This window comes from Conger conger, chromosome 6, assembly GCF_963514075.1.
Source record: "Conger conger chromosome 6, fConCon1.1, whole genome shotgun sequence".
Lineage (NCBI taxonomy): Eukaryota > Metazoa > Chordata > Actinopteri > Anguilliformes > Congridae > Conger > Conger conger.
The window spans coordinates 37,045,894-37,068,595 of record NC_083765.1 but is presented as its reverse complement, the minus strand read 5'-3'; the positions used below and the strand labels follow the sequence as shown (position 1 = coordinate 37,068,595).

Sequence of the window (22,702 nt, the reverse complement as noted above, 5' to 3'; positions counted from 1 at the left end):
GGAGTGAGAGATATTGAGGAGGAAGGAGTTATGCAGGAAAGAGTGAGGCGGGCAGAGAGATGGCGAGGAAGAAAGAAAGATGGAGGGAGGAAGAGGGAGGAGGGATGAGAGAGACGGAGATTATTCCCCGTATTGTTCTCTGCACGGCTCCGAGGCCCAAGGACAGCCACGTCCCAGATCCCCGCTCTGCCCATACAGCCTCTCCATCACTCAAAGATAAACTTATTCAGCGGATTTAATAACGCCGCTTAATTACTGTCAGCATGCATTTGCCTGCGGAGACCGAACCCACGGCTCCGACAACACAAAGCGCAGGGCGAGCCAGGCTTTCATTACGGAGCCCCGGTGACAGATTGGAAGAGGCTGAAGCTAACTGCGGAAATAAAGCAAATAAATAAATTGAGATGGGGATAAAAGCCCTGCGTTACGTGTCATTGTTGAGAACTCCGGGGAATAAATTGCTTCCTCGTTTCGGGCAGGCCTCTTATTAAACCCCCGGCCACTCTGGCAGCGTGAGGGGCGGCGGCGAGCAGGAGGCCGTAAACACGGGGGCGAATCGAGGGCCGCGTGCGATTAGTACATCTTGACCTGACAGCATTACACAAGCCTCGCCTCTCGTCCAAATCCGCTCCAAATTGAAGGGCTCTCGTCTCAGCTTTTCCGTGTTTGAATATTCACAGTTCTCGCCATTTACCCGCACGCTCACCCAACCTACACACCTACTAATGCTAATTTGTAATTAGCATTAATCTCCCCTTTTATCTAAAGGGACTTACAGTTGATTAGACTAAGCAGGGGACCCCCCCCCCCCCCTGATTAACCCCCACTTTCTGTTGACAGTTGGACCCCACTGTAAGTCCCTGGTACCTTCAGTTTGGAGTTGGCATTAAGCATGATGTATTTGCACGAGCCCTGCACATTCTCCGTCCAGCTGGCCAGCCACGTCACCGTGTTGTCATGGCGAACCTCCTTCCACTTGTGACCAGCAGGGGGTTGTGGGATGTTTGATTCTCTGCAAAAGGTGGGGTAAGGGTGGGGGTTCACACACCATGTTCAAAAATGCGTAAATGCACATTGCTTAGTTTGTGGCTCACATATCGAATGACATCTTTGTACATGCTGTTATAGGTCAGAAGAATAACAAAAAATATAATTTCCCTCAACAGACCCAAATTAGTTACTATAATTGTAATTAGTAAATGTGACAATACAGTGGTGGCCAAAATTATTAGAACACTTGGCATATTTAAGAGGTTTCAGTTGTTTTTGTTGAATTGGCCATTAAAATACCCATAAAACAAATGAAATATCTACAAAGTCATCATTATGCTCTATAAACCATAGAATAGAGCCATCATAAGGTGATTTACGTCTTTTCCATACAAAAAACAAGCTAGGCCTATTTCACTGACAATGTCACACAATCATGTTCCTTCACAGAAGAAGCCAAATTACCTGTGTAATCATTGTCAGGCGTGATCGTGGTTAAATTGATGATGATCCAAGAGTCTTAGGACACAGCTGTGTGATTATTTTGAATGTACAAGGCCTATCCTGCTCATTAAGTGATTGGTAACATCAGGGTTTTGTCACTGAGGCCACATCACCAATTGGTATAAATTCAAAGCTTCTAGAAGTAGTCTTGAAGCACATGTTGCTCTTTGAACATGGCTAAGGTGAAGAAGGAGCTAACGAGTGAGCAACGGGTTCGAATATAGGCCCTTTTTGATGCTGGCTGGAGTTACCGCCGCATAGCCAAGGACTTGAGATGCAGTCCAAGCACTGTAAAGTACACTTTAGACCGCCATGATGCCACCACACCAGAACCGAAAGGGGAGAGGTAGAAAAAGAAACTTTCAGACAGACAAGTGAAGCATCTCAAAATTCTCAGTCTTAAGGACCGAAGAAAGACCTCACGAGAACTGCGTGACGAGATCAACACCACAATGACTAATGGTGCAACAGTGTCTTCAAGAACTGTGCGTCGGAAACTGGGAGAAGAAGGACTTGTTGGCAGAATAGCAGCAAAGAAACCATTACTGAGAGAGAAAAATATAGTGAAACGCCAGAAATTTGCAAAAGAACACAAGAAATGGACAAAGGAAGATTGGTATAAAGTGTTGACTGATGAGTCCAAGTTTGAACAGTTTGGCAACAAGCGAAGAGTATATGTTCGACGGAGGGAGGGGGAGAGATATAAAAATGAGTGTCTCTTGCCAACAGTTAAACACGGAGGGGGTAGTATTATGGTGTGGGGTGCCATTTCAGCCTCAAGAACAGATGACATAGTGAAAATTGATGGCATCATGGATAAGAAAGTATCCCACAACATTCTGGTGAGGCACGGAGTACCATCTGAGAGTTGTCTTATTGGGCCTGGATTTATTTTCCAAGAGAACAATGACCCTAAACATTCTTCTAACTATTGCCGGAACTACCTGCTACAGAAGGAATCTGCTGGAACATTGAAAATGATGGACTGGCCCCCTCAAAGTCCGGACCTCAACCCCATCAAGCAAATTTGGGGCGAGTTGGAGAATAAACTGGACAGATCTATTGTACATTCAAAGGAAAGCCTTTGGCTTGAGTTGCAGAAGGCATGGGATAACATTAGTGTTGAAGTTCTCAGGAAATATATTGACGCTATGCCAGAGAGATGTGCTGCTGTAATTGCTGCAAACATTTGGACATACCAAATATTAAAGTTAAAAGTGGATAAAAACAGTTGGACTCACTTAATCTGTTATTTGTTGTGCTCAGAGCAACCATCTGCATGTTTCATTAACATTATGAAATGAAATCATGTTTTGGAGGCAAGAAAAGGTCAATATTTTCAGATAATTCTAATAATAATTTTGGCCACCACTATGTCAGAAAGTTTAGTAAATCTCTCTCCAGGCTCTGCCCCTCTCTCTCCCCTCACTCCCCTCTCTCTCTCTCCTCTCACTCCTCTCACTCCCCTCTCTCTCTCTCCTGTCTCCTCTCACTCCCCTCTCTCCTCTCCTCTCTCTCCCCTCACTCCCCTCTCTCTCTCCCCTCTCTCTCCCCTCTCTCTCCCCTCTCTCTCCCCTCTCTCCTCACTCCCCTCACTCCCCTCACTCCCCTCTCTCTCCTCTCTCTCCTCTCTCACTCCCCTCTCTCACTCCCCTCTCTCACTCCCCTCTCTCACTCCTCTCTCTCACTCCTCTCTCTCACTCCTCTCTCTCACTCCTCTCTCTCACTCCTCTCTCTCACTCCTCTCTCTCACTCCTCTCTCTCACTCCTCTCTCTCACTCCTCTCCTCTCTCACTTGCTGCAGTTGATGATGATATCCTCAGGCTGGAGCCTCTTCTTCAGCATGCCCTGTTTTGGGTGGTCGCCTCGCCCACGGAAAAGGCCCGGTGGCTCGATCTTGAAGTTGCCGATGCGTTCCCGGTGGTGGTCCAGCAGGCAGAAGCCATAGTCCTCTACTATCTTCTGATTGGCCTCCTTGATTACCTTAAGAAAACAGAAAATATTGGTAAAGAACACAAAGGCACCAAAAAAACACCCATCACACACTGAAAGAGGAGAATCCATGATTGTAAGTGTGTACATCGCCACAGCGAGAGGGCAGGCCACCTCAACCCTGGTTAATTTTCTAACCCAATTCATCCAACCACTTTTGCTTCCTTGTTTGTGGGGTGAAGGTACCAATGACAAATAAAACTGGGAACATACCCATCCAGAGCAGGAATATCAAACTCCAGTCCTGGAGGGCTGCAGTGTCTGCTGGTTTTTTGTGCATTTCAGCAGTGATGAATTTAAGTCTTTCATTGGCAAAAGTCCACACACCTTGTTCTCAATGCCTTAATTGGCTGCTGATTGAAGGGAAACCACAAAGACGTGCAGAAAAGGTGGCCCTCCAGGACTGGAGTTTGACACCCCTGATATGAATTCTGAAGGCCAAAGGTCATTGGCTGCCTGAGGGACCCTGACGGACCCAACACGCTCCTAGCCCTCTCCGCTTCCTCTGCCACCTCTCCTTTCTTTCTCTCGCTCATTCTCTCTCAAATATCAGATATCCTGCATCTATCCTCTTCACATCAAAGCAGCAGTGAGCTCACTTTAATCTTCCAGCCACTGGTCTCAGATCAGGGATCAGATGCGGTTCAAAAGCAGGCATGGTGCCCGTCAAGGCCCTCGTTGCTTCTCTGTTTGACAAAAAATGATTGCCAAAGCACCAGGTGATGTGCCAAAGCGCCTGATGTTCATGTCTCATTTTTCTCCAATATCAGTTTGCACTGTTAGTTTCAGTCTCACTTCACATGAAAAATATTAGTTTTGCACCTTTTCCACCAGTTTCAGATGAAAACTACAATTAATTTAAGAAAATGTTTTTTGCAGGTTTTGACACAGCTTGAGGTCTAATTATTTTCATAAAATATATCTTTTTGCCAGTCTTTTGACACAGTTTCAGTCTTCAACCAGTAATTTCACAAAATATATTTATTTTTTGTCTTCCATTGACTGGCCTGCAGGAGAACAATAAACTAAAAAACACAGAGCATGTTTTGAGAGGATGTTCATGGAGTTCATGGAGAATAATTTGGTATTTAGCTTTTAACCAAAGCAACTTAAAGTTGATTAGACTAATGCAGGGTTAAGGGCCTTGCTCAAGGGCCAAACAGCTGAGTGGATCTTATTGTGGCTACACCGGGGATTGAGCCACAGACCTTCTTGGTCCCAGTCAAGTACCTACAGTAGACATCCTTGTTCTGGAGATATCTACTGCCAGAATCAATAGGGGTAAATCTTCTACATTAAAATGATTGGGTCTTGGCCATAGCTAGTATCCAAAGCCTGTCATGAATTCTACATAATCCTGTATATTTTAAGTACAACCACAAACCAAAAAGCTTGAATGTGCACAGTGCAGTCTAACAGTTGTTGGCAACAATATTTGTCCAATGTCATATTTTCCTTTTTGTAACCCCCACATATGAAATGTATCCCAATTAAGGTTTTGTTCATTGTCCTGTGTGAATTCTGACTGTGTGTTTGTTAAATTGTACAGAATAAGTTGAACATCAGACAAATACATAGGAACATTCAACTAAAAGAAATACATACATTTTTCATCCAAGAGCGAATGCTGCCTCTGCATGATACCTTCTTTTTCAGCAAGGAATTCCTGACGACTTTCTCACACCCTTTAAAGAATACTTTGAGCTTTTCCCAGAATGCACCACCTCTAGCTCCATCTCTCCCTTTCTCCCGCTCTCACATTCTCTTTGCGGGGTGAATAAAACGCTGCCCTCGGGCATCATGGGATACTGGAGGACAATGGCCTGTGACAGCAACTTTAATGAACACCATTCTCACAGGTTCTTGCTAGTTAGAAGCCAGAATAAGGAAGGGGGAAATGCACTGTAGTATAGTGCACCCTAACGCATGGCGATTTGAGTCTAACGGTGTGAATCACAACAGTACAGTCTCTGTAGGTTTGTGTCCAGTAGTTCAGAACACTACTATTCAATCTTCATAGTTTTAAGCTGAGCTTTGCTGAGGCCAGGGCACATAAGCCCTGAGAGTAGTGTGTCACAGGCCACATTCGTGTGCCTTGAGTGATTTTTCAATTATTGCCCGAATGACGGGGTATTAAAGGAAACTGCTGTCTGCCAAATTAAAAAGCATTTTTGAAAATTGTAAAATATGTCTGAACAAAAATTGAGAAATGTTCTAGGCATTTAATGATATTCCAGCATTTTTAACCTTGTTGAACTTGGCCTTCATTTACTGCAGAGAAACGCCATTGGAATGCATGAGATTAAAGTAGGCATTCAATCACATTTTTGGTATCCAAGACCCATCAATTCAAAAGACTGAAGACCCTGCACAAACAAATGTCAGTCATATCACAGATCCATACTCCCATCTAAGGCACGCCCACCTGTGTATGATACAAACTATTAGTGCCAGTCCGAGGAGGCTCACCCAGTTCTGAAAGGCCCACATGCATCAGCGTTCTCTACCTGGTTTTAGTATCTAAAATACCCACAAAAACATTCGCAAGAAAAAAAACAAGAGCAGTAATGTATTCTTTTTTATTTTATTTTTGTCCCTAACCCTGCCACCTGACCCCAATTCCCTCTCTGCCTCCTGCGGTCAGCTCTTTGTGTTAACACGGACAGTGGCCAAAGGGTGGCTTAAGTAGAGAGATCATCATTAGAAGATCATCAGGGTTCTCAGAAGGCTCAAAAGCTTATATTTAACATCATCCCGATAATTATGCAAAAACATACGTCCTGTCACGTGGAAAATCATTTAACAAGCTGGGAAAAATAGCATTTTCTTTGTTGTTGTATGGAAGTGAATTAGGAACACAAATGGAAAGCTCCAGGATGATGTGAAAAGCTCATGATAAATATGCGTGCGCACTTCTTTGCCCCAGAGCTTCACCCACCTGTTTCTCTTCTTTGCTCATGTTGCGTCTGGCCTGCACCCTCTCCTGGTGCATGCGGAAGATCTCCCCAAAGTCACACTTATTCAGGTCCGTGATGAGCATCCTCTCTTCCAGACTCATTTCCTGAACAGAGAGAGACTGCCGATGAGATGCACACAGAGGCGTACGGCAGACGATCGCTCCCGACTCAAACGCACACGCCGCCTTTTCACGATTAAATTTACTGACCTGCGGCAGGGGAAGGAAAGCTCGTAAATGTCAGTGAACGAGTAATGGAACTGAAGGCAGAGCAGGTATGTTTGCAGTCAGTAACGCATAGTGAGGGCAGCTCACATGCACATGAATGTCAAAGGCTCTTCACTTATAATCAACACCTTCACATTTAGCTGAAATATAAAATAAAATAAAACATTTTATTGTTATTCAATTAATGCAAATAAATCTAACCCAAACCACATGCTGTAGACAACCTGGTACACCCCCCCCACTTATGGATACTCAAAGTCAACTTGCGCACCGCTTAAAAAATAATACCCCCCCGTCCAACCTATGCACCAATTACACCCTGCCAGTACCTGAACACCCTTAACGCCAACACAATGTGAACTCAACAATTACCTCCAGCTATAGAGTAATAGGGAATCAAATAATTATACCCCTCATAAACAGAAGCGAGCTATCATTCGCACGTTGACAATGCATGGGCTCTCATTCTCTGGGTGACTGACAGGTAGGGGGCAGGTCATGGAGGTAGAGTGGCTGGGTGGGGAGAGATGAGGGGTTTCTTGTCATTGTGAAAGAGTTTAATTGGATCTGTTCACATGTGGGGAAAGCGGCTTTTCAGGATTAGCATATCAATTCTCTTACACAAACTCGTATTTTTCAAGAGCAGAAAGAAATTAATTTTACATCATTTTCGCCTTTAGGCATCCTGGGATCCTATAAAAGACAACACCCCCCACCTTCATTTTATTCACCTCCCCCCTCCGAAATGACATGCCTTAAAGTAATGCAAAAAAGAAGCAGCTTGGGCCGTTCTTATGGTGGTAGAGAGCCGTCGGCTGGCCATCTCTGACAGATCTGTGCCACCCCCTCTGCCCGCTCCCTCTCTCGCTCCCACCACTCCTCCTGCCGCCGTCTCCTCCCGTCCTCCCTCACTCACCTTCCTCCAGTCCTTGAAGAAGTTGTTGCGGAACACGTCCTTGGTGGTGTAGTCATGATCCAGCATCTGGGCAAAGAACAGGGCCGCTTCCTCTGCTACTGGGCTCAGCTGTACGGCTTCCCCTGGGTAACGCATACTCGTCTTACCTCAGAATCACACTAACACACACACACTTTTCCAGAGAAACACCTTTTGCACCTATCCATTTATACTACTGGGTATGTACTGAAGCAATTTAGGGTAAGTACAGCACCTTGAAGGGTACAAATGCAGTGTCCTACCTGGTGACAAGCCCAGTTCTCTACCATTAAGCTGTAGTGCCGCCCACACACTCAAATTCAAAAACATAATATTTATACACACAGGCACATACAGCGTGGGTAGGGGGTAGGAGGGACTTTTCAGCTGTAAAACAAAAAAGGGCTCCGTCGTCACCATTGTAGTAGAATTTCACGTTGTCAGGCAGGGGCAAGTACTCTGGGGGGAAATAAGGCCCTTTGTGTTCCAGAAACTTCCACTTAACACCATCCTCATACTTTTCCTCCTCCCACCTATAAGAGAAGAAGAGAAGAAAAATATATATTTACACATTCATAAATAAAATGCATCTTGACAGTGCTGTAAAAAGTGTTTGCCCCGTTCTGATTTCATCTATAATTGAAAATTTGTTGCACTGAATGGCTTCAGATCAGATCCTCCAAAATGTATTTGGACAAAGGGAAGCAGAGTAAACACACAACACATTTCTAAATTATTGGAATGAGTGAACTTAAATGTAACTGGTTGCACAATCTTTAGCAGCCATTTCCTATAATTTGCTCAGTCTATCACATTGTTGTGGAGACATTTTAGCCCACTTTTTTTTTAGCACACACTTTAATTGAGACAAATTGGTAGGTTTTTGAGCATGAAGTTTCAGCTCTTTTGGGTTCAAGTCAAGACTTTGACTAGGCCACACCAAAACCTTCATTTTGTTTCTATTCAGCCATTCAGACGTGGACTTGCTTTTGTGTTTTGGTTAATTTTCTTGCTGCATAGACCCATAGCGCTTCAGCTCACGGACAGATGACCAGACATTCTCCTTAAATATTTTCTAGTACAGAGCAGAATTCACGGTTGCTTCAATAATGGCAAGTTGTCCAGGTCCCAAGGCAGCAAAGCTTCCCCACACCCTCACACTACAACCACCATGTTTGACAGTTGGATTGATGTTCCTTTTGTGAAATGCCATATTTGTGCCAAGGCAGACATGATGGGACTGCCACTTTGGACTAATCTGCCCATAGGACATTTTCCCAAAAGGCTTGGGAATCATCCCAGGAATCACATTTTTGCCCAGTTTCTTTCTTATTGTGGACTCATAAACACTGCCCTTAGCTAAGGCTAGAGGCACCTGCAGTTCTTTGGATGTCCTTCTGGGATTGTTAGTGACGTCCTGATCGGTTGTCACTGCACCTTCAGAAACATTTTGGCAGGTTGGCCAGTCCTGGGAAGATTCAGCATCGTTTCAAGTGTAGTTTACATCTCACTGTAGTTTAGTGGAGTCCCGGGGCCTTACAAATTACTTTGTTACCCTTTCCAGACTGATACACTTCAGAAACTTCATTTTTCATCTCTTCTGGAATTTCCTTTGATTGAGGCATAGCATGCTTGTAGAAACTGTGGTGACTCTGATGGTAAGGTTCAATGGGCCACATGCAATTTTCATATTCTTATCATAAATTTATCTCATTTCTTTTGAACAAAGGGCTCATACGAGTGTGCCACGTTGGATTCAACAAACACGAACTTCAGATAATGGTTCTAAATGAAGATCTTCGGTATAATACACAGGACATAGTCAGGCGGATCTTTGTCTTTTTTTCTCCAGAACAATCCAGTGAAATAAGTTTCTGACAACATTTGAAGCGAGAAATAAGCAATGCAGTTGCTGAATCTTGGTGCATGTTTGATCTACAATGCCTAGTTTGAAGGTTTTGTCCTAGTTCAGTGTGCCAGGCACACTGACATGCGCTGCAAGTCTCTTGTTTACATGACTCGTATGACAGGTCAGGACCCCTCATAAATGTTGCTCCAACCCAAGGAAGAATTCTAAAGAGAAAACTGGTGAATGCAGTTCTCTTAAATCACACATTTTAAGAGATTTAAGTGATTTAAGAACAAAACTGCCCATACGAGTGGTTCTTGCAAGAGGCCCATTGAGTGAGGGTTAGCTTCAGTAAGCCTGCCTGCAATGAAGCCTGAATATAATTATCAATTACATTTGGTTAATTGGTTGACAATTTTAAAATGTGTTTGTTTCCTCAGGTTTCCTTTGTCTAATATTGCATTTTGTCAAAGCATCTTAAACAATTCATAGTCATATTAATATGCAATAATAGAGCAAATGCTACGGATTTCCCAGAACTGCATAATTCATAATTTGTACTGTACCAACACACTTTTGGGAGGATACACACCTAATCCCCATCACTCTACTGGCAGGATATTTTCACACGCACACACAAAGTCCACATACCATCGCCACCTCTGTTTCTCCTCCTCTTCTTTCATCTTTATCTTCAAAAGCTTCGCAGCTTCGATCTCCTCCTTCGTCTTCTTCCTCTTTGAGGACACCGGTTGTTCCGACTTTTCTGGTTTTGGCTCCTGGCAAGTATAATGAGGATCGCAAGTTGGCATAGTCCCCATGATGTGCGTCATTTGCAAGTCCACTATGAAACTTGGATCACCCACCTCCTCGATAAGGAGCCTCTGATATTCAAGCAAGCATTTGGCACATCAAAAAAAATCCCTGGCTCAGATGCTACAATTCTGAATATTTTGCAATGAGTCAGTCCACCGTTCAGCTCTGGATCAAACTACAATCCCCATAATTCCTTTCATCGACACAAGTGGTATTTCCATTAGTACTGGTCAGTACAACCAACACTGGGCTGTCAGCTATATTTGGTACCACTTGAAAACATCAATCTGTTACCTTGGCCCTCCTGCTCCAGCTTATAAACCTGATCAATGAATCCTCCTGGCTAACAGGGTGTCAGTAGCGTGATCAAGCCAAGTTTACTCAACTCATGCAATTGTTTTAAAATCGAGTGCATGTATTAATGCATACTGCCATCGAATGCATGAATGAATGGGAAAGGTGAGTCAATGTTGGAGCAACTTCAGCAGGGTGCCCTTCACAACAGCAACACTGCTTTGATGTGCTCTGTACGTAATTGACCGAATTGTGTCTTTCTTTTATATTTTGAGAATTGTTTTAACTGCTCAGCACCCTGGAACACCTTTAAAGAGCAGAATATAAAAATAAAACTGATTTATAGAGAAGTCCCGCCTTAGCTCACAGTTCCCTTTAGTGCGGGAGTGTGATTTGTGAGCTAATGGACAGTGGAGACGCACACATTTTTTCACAAGAATAGACTTGCATTATTTCAGCAGTAATTCTCATACGTCTCTGTATAGGTTGGCAAGCCACCAGGTCCACCTTAAATGGCTATAGATTTGCAGTTTTTGGAACAGGCACAACCCTGGTACAGACAATTGCTCCAACAGTGCTTTCAGATTTGGATGCAAGCATACACTATTTCAAAACTAGACGTGTACAGAAGGTAGTTGCTTTTAAAGGGTATATGCATAACTCACTGCTATCTTGCTTAACGTCCTTTATAATTGTGAATTGACTCTACTGATAATGAAACGATTTGTAATTTTTTCAAAATAGGTTTACATTTCGGCCCTAATTTGGCACATGTGATTCCACTAATGATCAGCTCAAAAAGATCTCTAGCTGTGCAATGAGGCGTGCATTGAAAACCTATAGAATGGTAGATCTCCACGGACAGGGTTGGGCAAACCTGAAAAATACATTTTGGGGACTGCTTGGTGGCTCTCCCTGTCAAAGATAATGGGCCTTATGCAAGAACCACTCGAACAAACATATCTGTTCTCAAATTGCTAGTACGAGTGAATTAAGAGAACATTAAGATTAACATTCACCAATTTTCTTGTATGTAGAATCTTTTTTTTTACGTTTTTTACGAGTGGTCCTGACCTGTCGCAAATAACCTGTACACTTAGTCAGCCATTTTCCAAGTGTTTTATCTCATTACACAACTACAAAGAGTACAAAAATGTTCTTGCATGACTCCTTGAAAAAATAAAGATAAAGATATTTTGGCATGATAATCTCTTAGATGTGGGCAGTGCTAGCCAGTTACATCATACCATCCCAGTCACTTGTGGGTGAGATGGAAACTCAAACCTATACAAGGATGGGTAACAGTTCAAGTGTATATATATGGATCATTCTTAACCTTCACTCATCTGCTACACTGGTGGACAACCTGCCCAAACAATATTTTTCCACCAAAAATCAAGTTTTTTTTTTAATAGGTAAGGGTACAATAGGTAAGATCTTCATGTGAAAACATTGTTACAAGACCACTGTAAATCCCTTCCTATCATTGAAAAAGGCTCACTGACATGTTGACTCACCCTTTACCTGTGTTTTTAAATTTCAATTCTTCCTTCAATCGGGTTTCAAAATATACAGTTGACAGCCCGACACACTGTATCAAAACATTGTATAACTGTACAATAATTCAAACTCATTGGTTGAAAATTGGTTCTAATTGCTACAGCCAATGGCGCGTCAATGTCAGCGTGTTTACAGAGAAGGGGGTGGGATAAACAGTTTGAAGGTGTTTATTGCTGCTATTCCTCTCTTGACCGTTAGAAGTGTGAAATTACCAATTGTACCTTTAAATCCCAGGTCAACTAAAAAGCATATAAATACAGCAATAAGACAGATTCATTATGGTTATTTCTGAGCAGTTTATGGTTGCTCAAATCGAGTTGACCGGGAGAGAAACAAGTATTTTTTTTAGTTTGCCAAAGATTATTACCCACCAGGGAGAAGAAAAGCAAAGGTTGTCAACAGAAAGAGCAAGGTGGACAAACAGTTTAAGTAGGCAAGATCTCACACACACACACACACACACACACACACACACACACACACACACACACACACACACACACACACACACACACACACACACACACACACACACACACAAAAGTTTGTTAGGATCACTTTGTCACTGGTAAGTTTTACTTTGAATGTGTTCTATCATACAACTTCCTCACATTCAAGCTAGCATGGGCCAGCAAGTTGAAAAATCTCATGGGCCAGTTTTAACAAGTGCAAAGTCCAAACTAGCTATGAGGTACTTCACAACAAAATCAGCTAATAAATGTTCTGGCACCATGATTACTTATATATAACTGGTTATATCCCAACTCGTTTGATCATAAAGTCAGTACTAAGCCATTACGAAGTGGATAATCGGCGATGAAAACGATATCTCATTGCGGTTACCGACTTTGAAGTTACTTGGCATCCTAGCTAGTTGGCAAGATCCTACTAAAATATCCATAAATGAAACCTCTTCTTGATTACCAAGTTGCTAAATGCCATGGTATTACCAAAGAATTATGTTGTGTGCAGACAATATAATTTACCATTAGTGACGGTGTAGGTTATTTCTGAGGGGTCACCGCTTTTATGTTAGTAATGCATACATCAAGAGTATTAGTAGGATTATAAGTTACAGCTAACTAGGCTACATTTGAATTGAAGTACAGCAGGGGCAACCCAGTCCTACAGAGGAAATGCAGACAGTTGCTGCAGTAGTGAAGCTCCCTTCTTAGATATTTGTTTTTTTGGTTACAGGCCGAATTCAAGCCCTGTGTTTGACCACAACAATGAATGGGTTGCTATGGATTGCTATGGCCACTTGTCCTCAAACACGTCAAGGAAATTGTCACGTGATTAAGAACGATCCATGAGGGAATGAGCGAATGTGCATGTGTGTGTCCTATTCGCTCTACCCTTGCAGTGGCCAAGCCACTTCTTCCTGGGGCAAAGTACCTTTATTCTCTTCTTTTTCTTCTTCTCATTCCTCTGGCCTTCAGCTTCAACCTCCTCTTTCTCTTCCTTCATTTTCTTCCTCTTCTTCACACTGAGAGGTGAAAGCACCATTTTGTCACAGATCACACTGTGGAGCATTTCTCACATTCCATTACATCCTGAAAGTCTCAAAGTCTGGAGGCTTACTGCGGCAGACAAATACATTTGTAAACAATTTTAATCTTTTCGGAATGCACAATCCCTACAGCAATTCATGTTAAGGATTTTCAACTTTCGATGACAACAAAAGTATGTTAAAGGACCTTTTAATGGATGATTGTAAAATACATTTTTATTGAATCCTTCCTATTATAAGAAGGAATGTACCCCTTTTTCAAGCTACAACAACACAATGTTCGACAAACTAACTGAAAACCACCTTAAACATGAAGCTGAAAGCAGTTGCTCATATTGGATTTGTTCCCTTCTTACCTGTCATTTAAATGGCACCATAACCATGCAATGCAGTGTGGAACAATCAGCTGTGGGGGGAAATAAAACATTGGGGCATGGTCCTAAAAATGTTGATGAGGTGGCAGAACATCCAGCAAGGGATTAGAGATTATTTGTCCAGGCAGAATCCTCACAGTCCCTGATCTTTGCTAGTGGAGACTCCTCTTCAGCTGACCAATAGGGGTTTGAGTCAAGGGACCGGGATGACCATTGCAAAAGCTTGATTCTGTGGTCAGTTGACCATTTTGTGTGGATAAGAAGGAATGATCTGGATTGTTGTCCAGCAGGAAGATACAACCACTACTTAGCTTTTTTTCCTGGCAGAGAAAGCCAGCTTTCAGTCTAAATGTTCCTGGGTCCAGGATGCCATGCATCCTAACACGGTTCCCAGGGTCTTTGGAAGCAAAATGGCCCCCACTATCATAAGGGAGGGGGGATTGGGTCCTTTTCCGCATAACCATCGATCTTTTCATGCAATGCCCATCTCTGATGTCTGTGGCATATTTTTGCCACCCACACTACCCAGTTCCACTCAGAGTTCCAGTGACATTTAGCAAATGCCAAACGATTACCTTTCATTACAGCAGAGGCTTGATACTAGTAAGTCTTCCAAATATCCTGTTGCCATGGAGGTGGCGTCTAAATGCAGTTTTGTAGACCTGGTGACCCCAGCATGCAACCAATTACTACAGCTGTGATCCTTGGAGTTAAAATTATTTTGATCTCAAATAATCCTCCAGTGCTTGGGGACAAAATACGGCAGTCTCCTCTCTCAGCCAGGTTAATCGCAGCTCCAGTCTATATGGGTCATTTAAGGCTCTTAGCTATTTTAACAAGGTCAAGAATGTTTTGTCTCATTTCATTTATTTGTTTTCTCAGCATCCCCATGTTTATGGTTCACTAAGGAAGTTTGGCATGTGTCACATATTTCTCCAGAGAAAAACAGGAAGTCACGGAGGACCACTTAGACTTTTGTCAAGACTCCAATTCACTTTAAAAAAGAAAAAATTGAAATAGATGGGAGAGGGGATTAAGAACAGAGAATTTAACTTCAGATACATGTTTTTTTAATTTATATTTTTTTTTAACCTTTTTTGTGTAGAAGAAATCCTCAGTAGTGTTTTATAAGAACGGCTGGTGATCACAAAAAATAAGCTAAGGTGGTTGTTATGAATTATTGAGGAAAATAATTCCTCAGGTTACTATAGGCTAGCCAAGGTTACTATAGGGTAGGACTTCCTATATAGGTTGTGGGGGCCGTTCGGTTCAGTTTTGGTTTGTTCATAATCTATCCACCTTTGCAGAGCGCCTGTTAAGTTGCATGTCACAAATGCAGTGTGGAAATACCTCCCTCGAAGGGAAGACTGGGCGGCCTGTAACATAGTGGTTAAGGTAAATGACTGGGACACGCAAGGTCAGTGTTTCTAATCCCGGTGTAGCCACAATAAGATCCACACAGCCGTTGGGCCCTTGAGCAAGGCATTGCTCCAGGGGAGGATTGTCTCCTGCTTAGTCTTAATCAATTGTACGTCGCTCTGGATAAGAGCGTCTGCCAAATAATGTAATGGAAGACATCAAGGGAAGGGAAGGTGTTAAAGTGGAATTGAACCCAGACACATCGGATGCCCGTTACGCATGCATTTTCCTGTCAAATAAGTGACCTCTAGGCAGGGAATACTGTATCAAATATAGGTTTCTATATGGTTACCGTTACCTGCAAATGTAATTTATTCAAAAAATAAATATTATAAAACCTAGTCCCTGCATGGGAGACACCCTGTTTGCCAACTACAGCTGAGCTCTGAATAAATTACAGCTTGATGGAGCTGTTAATTAGCTTTGATTGAATGATTGTTAATTGAATCATGATCTGAATCTTCAGACTGTGACCTCCATGAAATTCTCTTGTTCAAAATACAAAATTAAGAACAAGGCTGTTTTTGCCATCATCTGCAGTGTAAACTGATGGAAAAAGAGGGTGCATTAATTCATTACACTTAATTGGTTATTTGTTTTAGGAGGGCGCCTGGTGATAAATTAATCAACTTAATTACTCTGAATCCCTTTTTTTTTGTTAATTACCCCTTTTCCTAGGGAGCACAAGTGCTGGGTTAGGAATGGAGTGGGAGACGTATGGAGAGAGGCAAGGGAAAGCGGACACTGACAGAGAGCGAAGAGGTGACAGAAAGGCAGATGGACAGGCGTGACGTGTATCCTCTGACAGAATGAGCGGCTGCCACTCACGTTGATGTTGAGCATGCCGTCGCCTCTGTGGGCTCGCTCTCTCTAACTCTCTTCTTCCCCTTTTTCTCGGCCACAAAGTCGCCATCGTCTGGCTCTGCCTTCACGGTCACATGGCCAGGAGTGCTGTAGAAGGTGAAGAGAGGAAAAAACAATGACACAATGGCAAGTGTGAATTTAGTTTCAGCTTCAATTTGCATTCACACCAGCTTCATTCTGCATTTACCCAACTGAAAAAGGTGTGCAAATTAAATTCACAAAACAGCATCTGCTCGCATTCACACTGTATTTAATATCCATTCACACCCAACTGTAATTTGAACTTTTGTTGCCTCAAATTCATACTGACATTTTTTTTTTTGCTTCCAGATTTAATTCCAACCGAGTTCATGCAGTTCTGTAAAGGTCACAGAAAAAGAACTAAAAATGTATCAGAACTGATAGAAAAGAAAACCTAAATCTTGTTTAGAAAAAGGTAAATGGCATACAAATACAAATTAAATACTTGAACCATTCATCCTCATAACAATCATCAGGTAATTACAGTTAGTATTCACCGTTTAAAATCATGATTCCATATCCAGTGACCAATAATTACATAATTACAGTAATTAAACAAGATAACCGTGGTAATAAAATTACTGTAATTAGACAATAATTCCATAATTGCTATTCGTTATTCCCTGTAGTGTGCACATGGGAACGAAGCCAAACTGACAAAATATAAATATTAAAATAATCTGTAATTACGCTGTTCACTCGTTTATTCTAAAGGTTGGAAAAATAAGTGGGAAATGCTATGAAAAAAAAAATGTAAGGTCCAACAGCTTTCCCGCGAGAATGACAGCAGACTGTTCAGTTATGTCAAGATTATTTTCAAACACAGCCTTATAATAAAGTACACATCGCTGTAATTCCTTATGATTTGTCTTTTATATTTGCCTAATTCAAATGTATTCTTTAATGCATGATATCGAGATCTGGCACTAAGTACAGAACCTGTAACAGCAAATAAAGCAGAGATGATAGACAGAAAAACAGTGCTTGAAAAAGTGCGAGCGGTGGCAAGCAAGAGCGGGAAAGACAGCCAGTAAGAGAGAGCAAGAGAGGCCAAATTGGCAACTGTTCTCCTGGCAGAAGGCGGTATGGGTAATGTGAAAGCCTCTTGCTGAAGAGACCCACTGTAATGGCTTCCCCGCCAATAGGTAGAGGATTTGCTTCTGTCGCCACCACCTGACACTGGCAAACCCACGATCCTGACTGCTTTCAGACAGACCGAGAGTAAGGCCATTTCAGGGTCCGTTCCCCATCGTCCCCGCCAAGCCTGACCCCCTCATTAGTTTCGCCGACGTGCTGGAGAAATCTTCCCCGAGTGCCGTCCGTAATTAATTTAAACCAAGACGATTGGAGGAATGTGGCGGAAAACTGGAATGGAAGCAGTCCGGGACCTCGGACACTCCCAATCACAGGAAAAATTATTTCAATCAATTCTCAAACGTTTCATTTAATTTGAAAAGTAATGGGACTCAGAACTCCTCGCCAACCGACTTGACATCTCGCCCCCCCCTCAACAGATATAGCTATGAATATTGATGAGAGAGGCTGGTCTCTTCCACGCACAAATACCATACCACTTTCTCACTCACTCTCTCTCTCTCTCTCTCTCTCACTCTCACACACACACACACACACACACACACACACACACACACACACACACACACACAGGACAATCTCACCTCACAAAATCCTCCATTTCACTCTCAAGTGTCTCCGTTTTGACAGTCTTGACCTAAGAGAGAAATAGAGAAACGGAGCGAGTGAGAGACCTGAGTCAGGTAGGATGACTAACACCCTGCAACTGTTACATTTTTGCTTTCGTCCTTCAGAAATCAGGCCATGGTGGCCGATGGGACAAGCAGACTTTTCGGTTAACTGCACAACTCAACAGCAGCGCAGAAATCTTTGGGGCTGGGAATTAGAGGAGGGCGGACATGGTTCGGTAGGAGCTGCTCCTGGAGACGGAAACTAAAATGACCTTCCGAGAGGCTTTTCTCTTCTGATCCTTTTCAGACATCTTCACGGCTTCGTCTTCATCCTTCTCGGGCTTTTTACTGAGAGGGAAAAGATGGAGGAAGAAGAGAGGGGGAAGAGATGGAGGAAGAGGAAAGAGGAGAATAATGTGAGCAGAGTTGGCCTCCCCCTAAAGTCGCGACTGCAAAGACTGTTTGTCTACATCTCCACAATCAGCCATCAGTACCTGTCACATGCAATTGTTCACCATCCCTTTCATCTGATTAATTACACACACTCTAGATGGATGGCACTGCATTCATTCTGCTTTTATGTAATGAATCTGATATGAAGGTAAATTAATTTATTCCCGTAAAGATGGAGCACCCGTCTGTGGATGGCGGGTGCCCGTCCGCCCACACAGCGTACGCTTTATTAGATTTCTCGTCATTGCTGTCGCCCGCTTGTTTGTCGCTTTAATTTGCTCTTCCTTTTCGCTCTGATGAGAAAGGCTTCATCAGTACAGTCGCGTTTGGTTTCAGTATGTGCGGTAGCGCCCTGTCCAACTCGGCGGTGTTGTGCTGGGTTACAGATGCGTCGTATGAGACGCTCGGTAAGAGAATGTGCTTTCAATGTCCCACCCCGTTGTAAAAATGCAGCCATGTAAACTACAGTTATGGAGGTTCCCTGTTAAAGGCCGTTGCAGATCAGAGTCTAGTTCTCACTATAAAATCTGTTTGGGAGCATTTACTTCAGCGAGCAGGGTACCCCAGGCACTTGCAAACTTTTTTGATAGCACCATCTTTACCAATATGGATCATAAAAAGCCTGCAAGTAGAGATTAAGGTACATTACATTTCATTATTGGCATTTGGCAGACCCTCTTACCCAGAGCGAGACAGGAGACAATCCTCCCCTGGAGCAATGCCTTGCTCAAGGGTCCAACGGCTGTGCGGATCTTATTGTGGCTACACCGGGATTAGAACCACTGACCTTGCGTGTCCCAGTCATTTACCTTAACCACTACGCTACAGGCCGCCCTACTAAGGTACATGATTGGGCCCAGGAAGGATGGTAACTCAAGCCCTGATGAAGCCACAATAAAATGAGCAAAGTCCTTAACCCCACATTGCCCCTCCCCAGCTTAGTCTTATCAACTCCAAGCTGCTTTGGAGAAAAGCATCAGCAAAATAACTAATGCAATGTGATGTAATGGCACAGGAAGAGGGGTCCCCGTCTCCAGAGTTACATGATGACACTCCTCACCTTCTGGGTGCGTCTCCGCTGGACAGCTCCTTGGATGGACGCTTCCTCTTGGTCTTGCCATTCTTACCGCCCTTCTCTCCCCCCATCTCAGAAAGTTTATTCCCCCCTGAGCCACTTACACCAACAAACAGCCTGCAAAAGAAAAAAAAGCCAGCAAAAGATCAGCCTGGGTGCCAGATTATAACCAATCTTATCACATCGATTCAGTGAAGGCAGATCTACACAATTTAAAACACAGGAATATAAGGCATATAAAATATAAGGCACAGGAAAGAAAAATCTCAGAATGGCCTAAGCCTAAGCTTGCATTTCCCTGCAGGGTTCAACAGTGCTCCACTTTTGGAGCATTTTCTCCGGATAATGGATAGGTGCCAACTGGAAAAAGAATTTACATGTGCACCAACATTTTTCAGCTTTGAAGCATATGTGCACCTTGGAAAAATACGTTTACGTATAGCCCTGCTCTGTCCTGACCTGGACTATTGCCATTACAGTACGTGGATGTTCCCAGAATATTAAGGTGATAGTGTCATGAGATCTGCAGGCTTGAAACGAATACTGTGGCCTAAATTCCTCAATCAAAGTGGTTCATTTTTGTTGCTTCGGCACCCATCCTGCTGTGACCTTAGCTGGGTTGTAAAATGGAACTACATCAGTTGCCTCAGATCTTGTTATGGGTACAAGCACAGAATAACGCACAGCCAAAAAAAGAGATGCCGCTTTTCTCTCTCACTGATTCATTGGCTGTAAAAGAACATTTAAACTTGGCTGGCACTTGTACAGCAAACCTGGTCTCAGAACAGTTTGAGCATTGCCGCATTTCTGACGGTGTCTGCGCGAGATGCAAGAGTGCAATGCCCATAGAAGAATGCATGGTTGGCATACAACAGAATTTTCATTAAATTGGGATATTTTAACTAAAACATGGCACAATATCTAGAATTATTAAAGTTCAACTACCCATCGAAAATTTCCACAAATTTTCCCGATATCTGTTAAGTATATGATAGGCACGATATTGTTCAAGTATCTGTGCCCATAGTAACTTAACATTCGCTACGTGTGGTGTCGCCGTATCTAAAGTCCCTAAAATTAACTATAATGTTTCTCCTGTTGACCATTGTCTGGCATTTAAATGCTGTTTTAATTGATATCTGATGGCACCAGGTGGACACGAACATAAAGCTCTTTCAGGCTCTGTGTGCACGTCGCGGTATGCTCTCAAAGATCACTAACACACCACCATGTCGTGTTCATAAAAAAACACGTTTCTTTTGTAAGCCGTTTTAGCACGCTTTCAACTTGATGCGCAATCGGTGCTAACTGAAAGCATCCTCAAAATCGATAGCACTGTCTTTTTCAAAGCTCCACAGGCGTGATGGAGGTTAGAAGGTTAGAGAACAACAGACAACGCTTACAATGAAATGTTGTCTGAACATACATATCTACTTCCATGAATATAACGATCTAAACGGCACTATTATCCTGAAGCAAAAAAATTAATAAAAAAATCAGACCAGCAGAAATGGTCCATAAGTGAATGCACCAATGTCAGTCAGTCAGTTCCCATTCACCTACAGACGGTTTGCAAGGTATCCAACGCTTTGAATAAAATGTTGCATGGCAAACTAAATGAAACACATGTCTGGACATATAGGCTAGGTTCAGTGGTGGCTAGCAACGCAATGTTTTCTCCAATCTTTATCGAGACTTCAAATGCTACAGGTGTGAACATTTTCAACGGTAGCCAGTCACATCAGCAAAGGGATAGCCACCGCCAACATTACTGGCAGCCAGCAATATTTTTATATTTTTCCCCGCGAACTTCCAAGATAGCTAGCCGTCAGTAGCCAAAAATCAGGCGTGATGGGGTCGATGTACAGATCGAGCTACCTACTAAGTTAACGAAGATAAACAATCCTGCCAGTTATTGCACTCATCGGTCTGTATTTAAACTATGGTGTTAGCCAAGGATAGTTATTAGACATTTTAATTAGCATAGCTAACTTCCATTGCATAGCGACACCATGCTTACCACCTCTCCCGCACTTGGGAATGGGAAAACTAGTAAATAGGTCGTGCGGCCGATTCAAGTTGGGAGTGGAATCTGAGTGGAAGAGACGATCCTATTCTCAGTGGCCTCTCAATGCATCAGATTTCGATTGGTTTAGCTATCACGTGTGCAATATGTGTGCAAAGCAAGTTGCGTTTCTCTTCGCATGAACTGTTCCTCTAATTGGTGAACTTCCCGAGTGCTTCCAACTATTTGCCTAGAAGGTACATGCACTCCAGATAAAGGTTGAGAAAAGGTCATCATATTTGGAGATTGAGGATATCTTGATTCAAGACTGAAGCTGAAAAATAGTAGATGATTTTGATACAACAATCATTCCACGGTCTAAGTCACTCACATCATATTTTTTTCCCCATTCTGATGGTTAATGTGAACATTAACTGAAGCTCCTGACCGGTATCTACATGATTGTATGCATTGCACTGCTGCCACCCAATTGGCTGATTAGATAATCGCATGAATAAGTACAATAAAGTAAAAATGTTCCTAATAAAGTGCTCGGTGAGTGTAGGCTTGTGATATTCCCAATGATGCCTAAATTCCCATATTTTCCATTGTTTCAAATGTACAGTTGTCTGCCCTCTGTGGTGAAAGCTTGGATGTAACTGAGGATAATGAGATTTTCTGCAGATCTTGACAAGGGGTCAAATGCAGCCTGTATTACAGTATCTTCAGGTAGTTTGGGGGTTATTGGCTAAGGGTTTGGTTTGTAACAAATTCCAAGGGGAAAAAGTTTTGATGTAGATGGGGCTGGTAACTTTCATCATGTAGCCTCCCCTTGAAAGGTCCTTGTTCTTTGGCTCTTAGTGGAAAGGCTCTGTAGTACAGATTTCAGTTCACATAGACACTTGGTCGAAAAAACTGTCCGGTGAGCTGAGCAGATGGTGCTCGCCCTGTCACTGCATGTGACTGCGCTGGTTTTCCATGCTATGCTGTATTGGGGTACTGTCAGTCCAGGATCACACTTGTGGTTCTGTATATTCCCTTTCAACATAACTTTTAGATGTGATGCCATATTATAGCACCCTGGGGCTTTTCCATTTTACACTTCCTCTAGGCTATATGTGCAATACATAGCATTGCAATGATCTAGTTCCT

General features: G+C 42.8%; 1 protein-coding gene across 2 annotated transcripts in view; it reads right to left on the bottom strand.

Moving 5' to 3' along the window:
* zgc:173742 (DNA topoisomerase I, mitochondrial) overlaps nucleotides 1-21,709 on the bottom strand; it is a 34,671-nt gene extending 12,962 nt beyond the window's left edge. Inside the window, exons 1-12 of one of the 2 annotated variants that reach the window (XM_061244978.1) lie at nucleotides 21,566-21,709; nucleotides 19,531-19,662; nucleotides 18,290-18,365; nucleotides 17,991-18,043; nucleotides 16,255-16,377; nucleotides 13,519-13,609; nucleotides 10,105-10,232; nucleotides 8,022-8,137; nucleotides 7,587-7,708; nucleotides 6,425-6,547; nucleotides 3,290-3,477; nucleotides 868-1,012 (exon numbers count right to left, since the gene is read on the bottom strand). In XM_061244978.1, coding sequence (XP_061100962.1) covers nucleotides 868-1,012; nucleotides 3,290-3,477; nucleotides 6,425-6,547; nucleotides 7,587-7,708; nucleotides 8,022-8,137; nucleotides 10,105-10,232; nucleotides 13,519-13,609; nucleotides 16,255-16,377; nucleotides 17,991-18,043; nucleotides 18,290-18,365; nucleotides 19,531-19,616 — 1,251 coding nt within the window. In that variant the 5' untranslated portion in view covers nucleotides 19,617-19,662; nucleotides 21,566-21,709. Of the gene's footprint in view, nucleotides 1-867; nucleotides 1,013-3,289; nucleotides 3,478-6,424; nucleotides 6,548-7,586; nucleotides 7,709-8,021; nucleotides 8,138-10,104; nucleotides 10,233-13,518; nucleotides 13,610-16,254; nucleotides 16,378-17,990; nucleotides 18,044-18,289; nucleotides 18,366-19,530; nucleotides 19,663-21,047; nucleotides 21,080-21,565 lie in introns of those variants that run through there. The other variant, XM_061244977.1, reaches the window with a different exon arrangement.
* Between the last annotated feature and the right edge of the window lie 993 nt (nucleotides 21,710-22,702).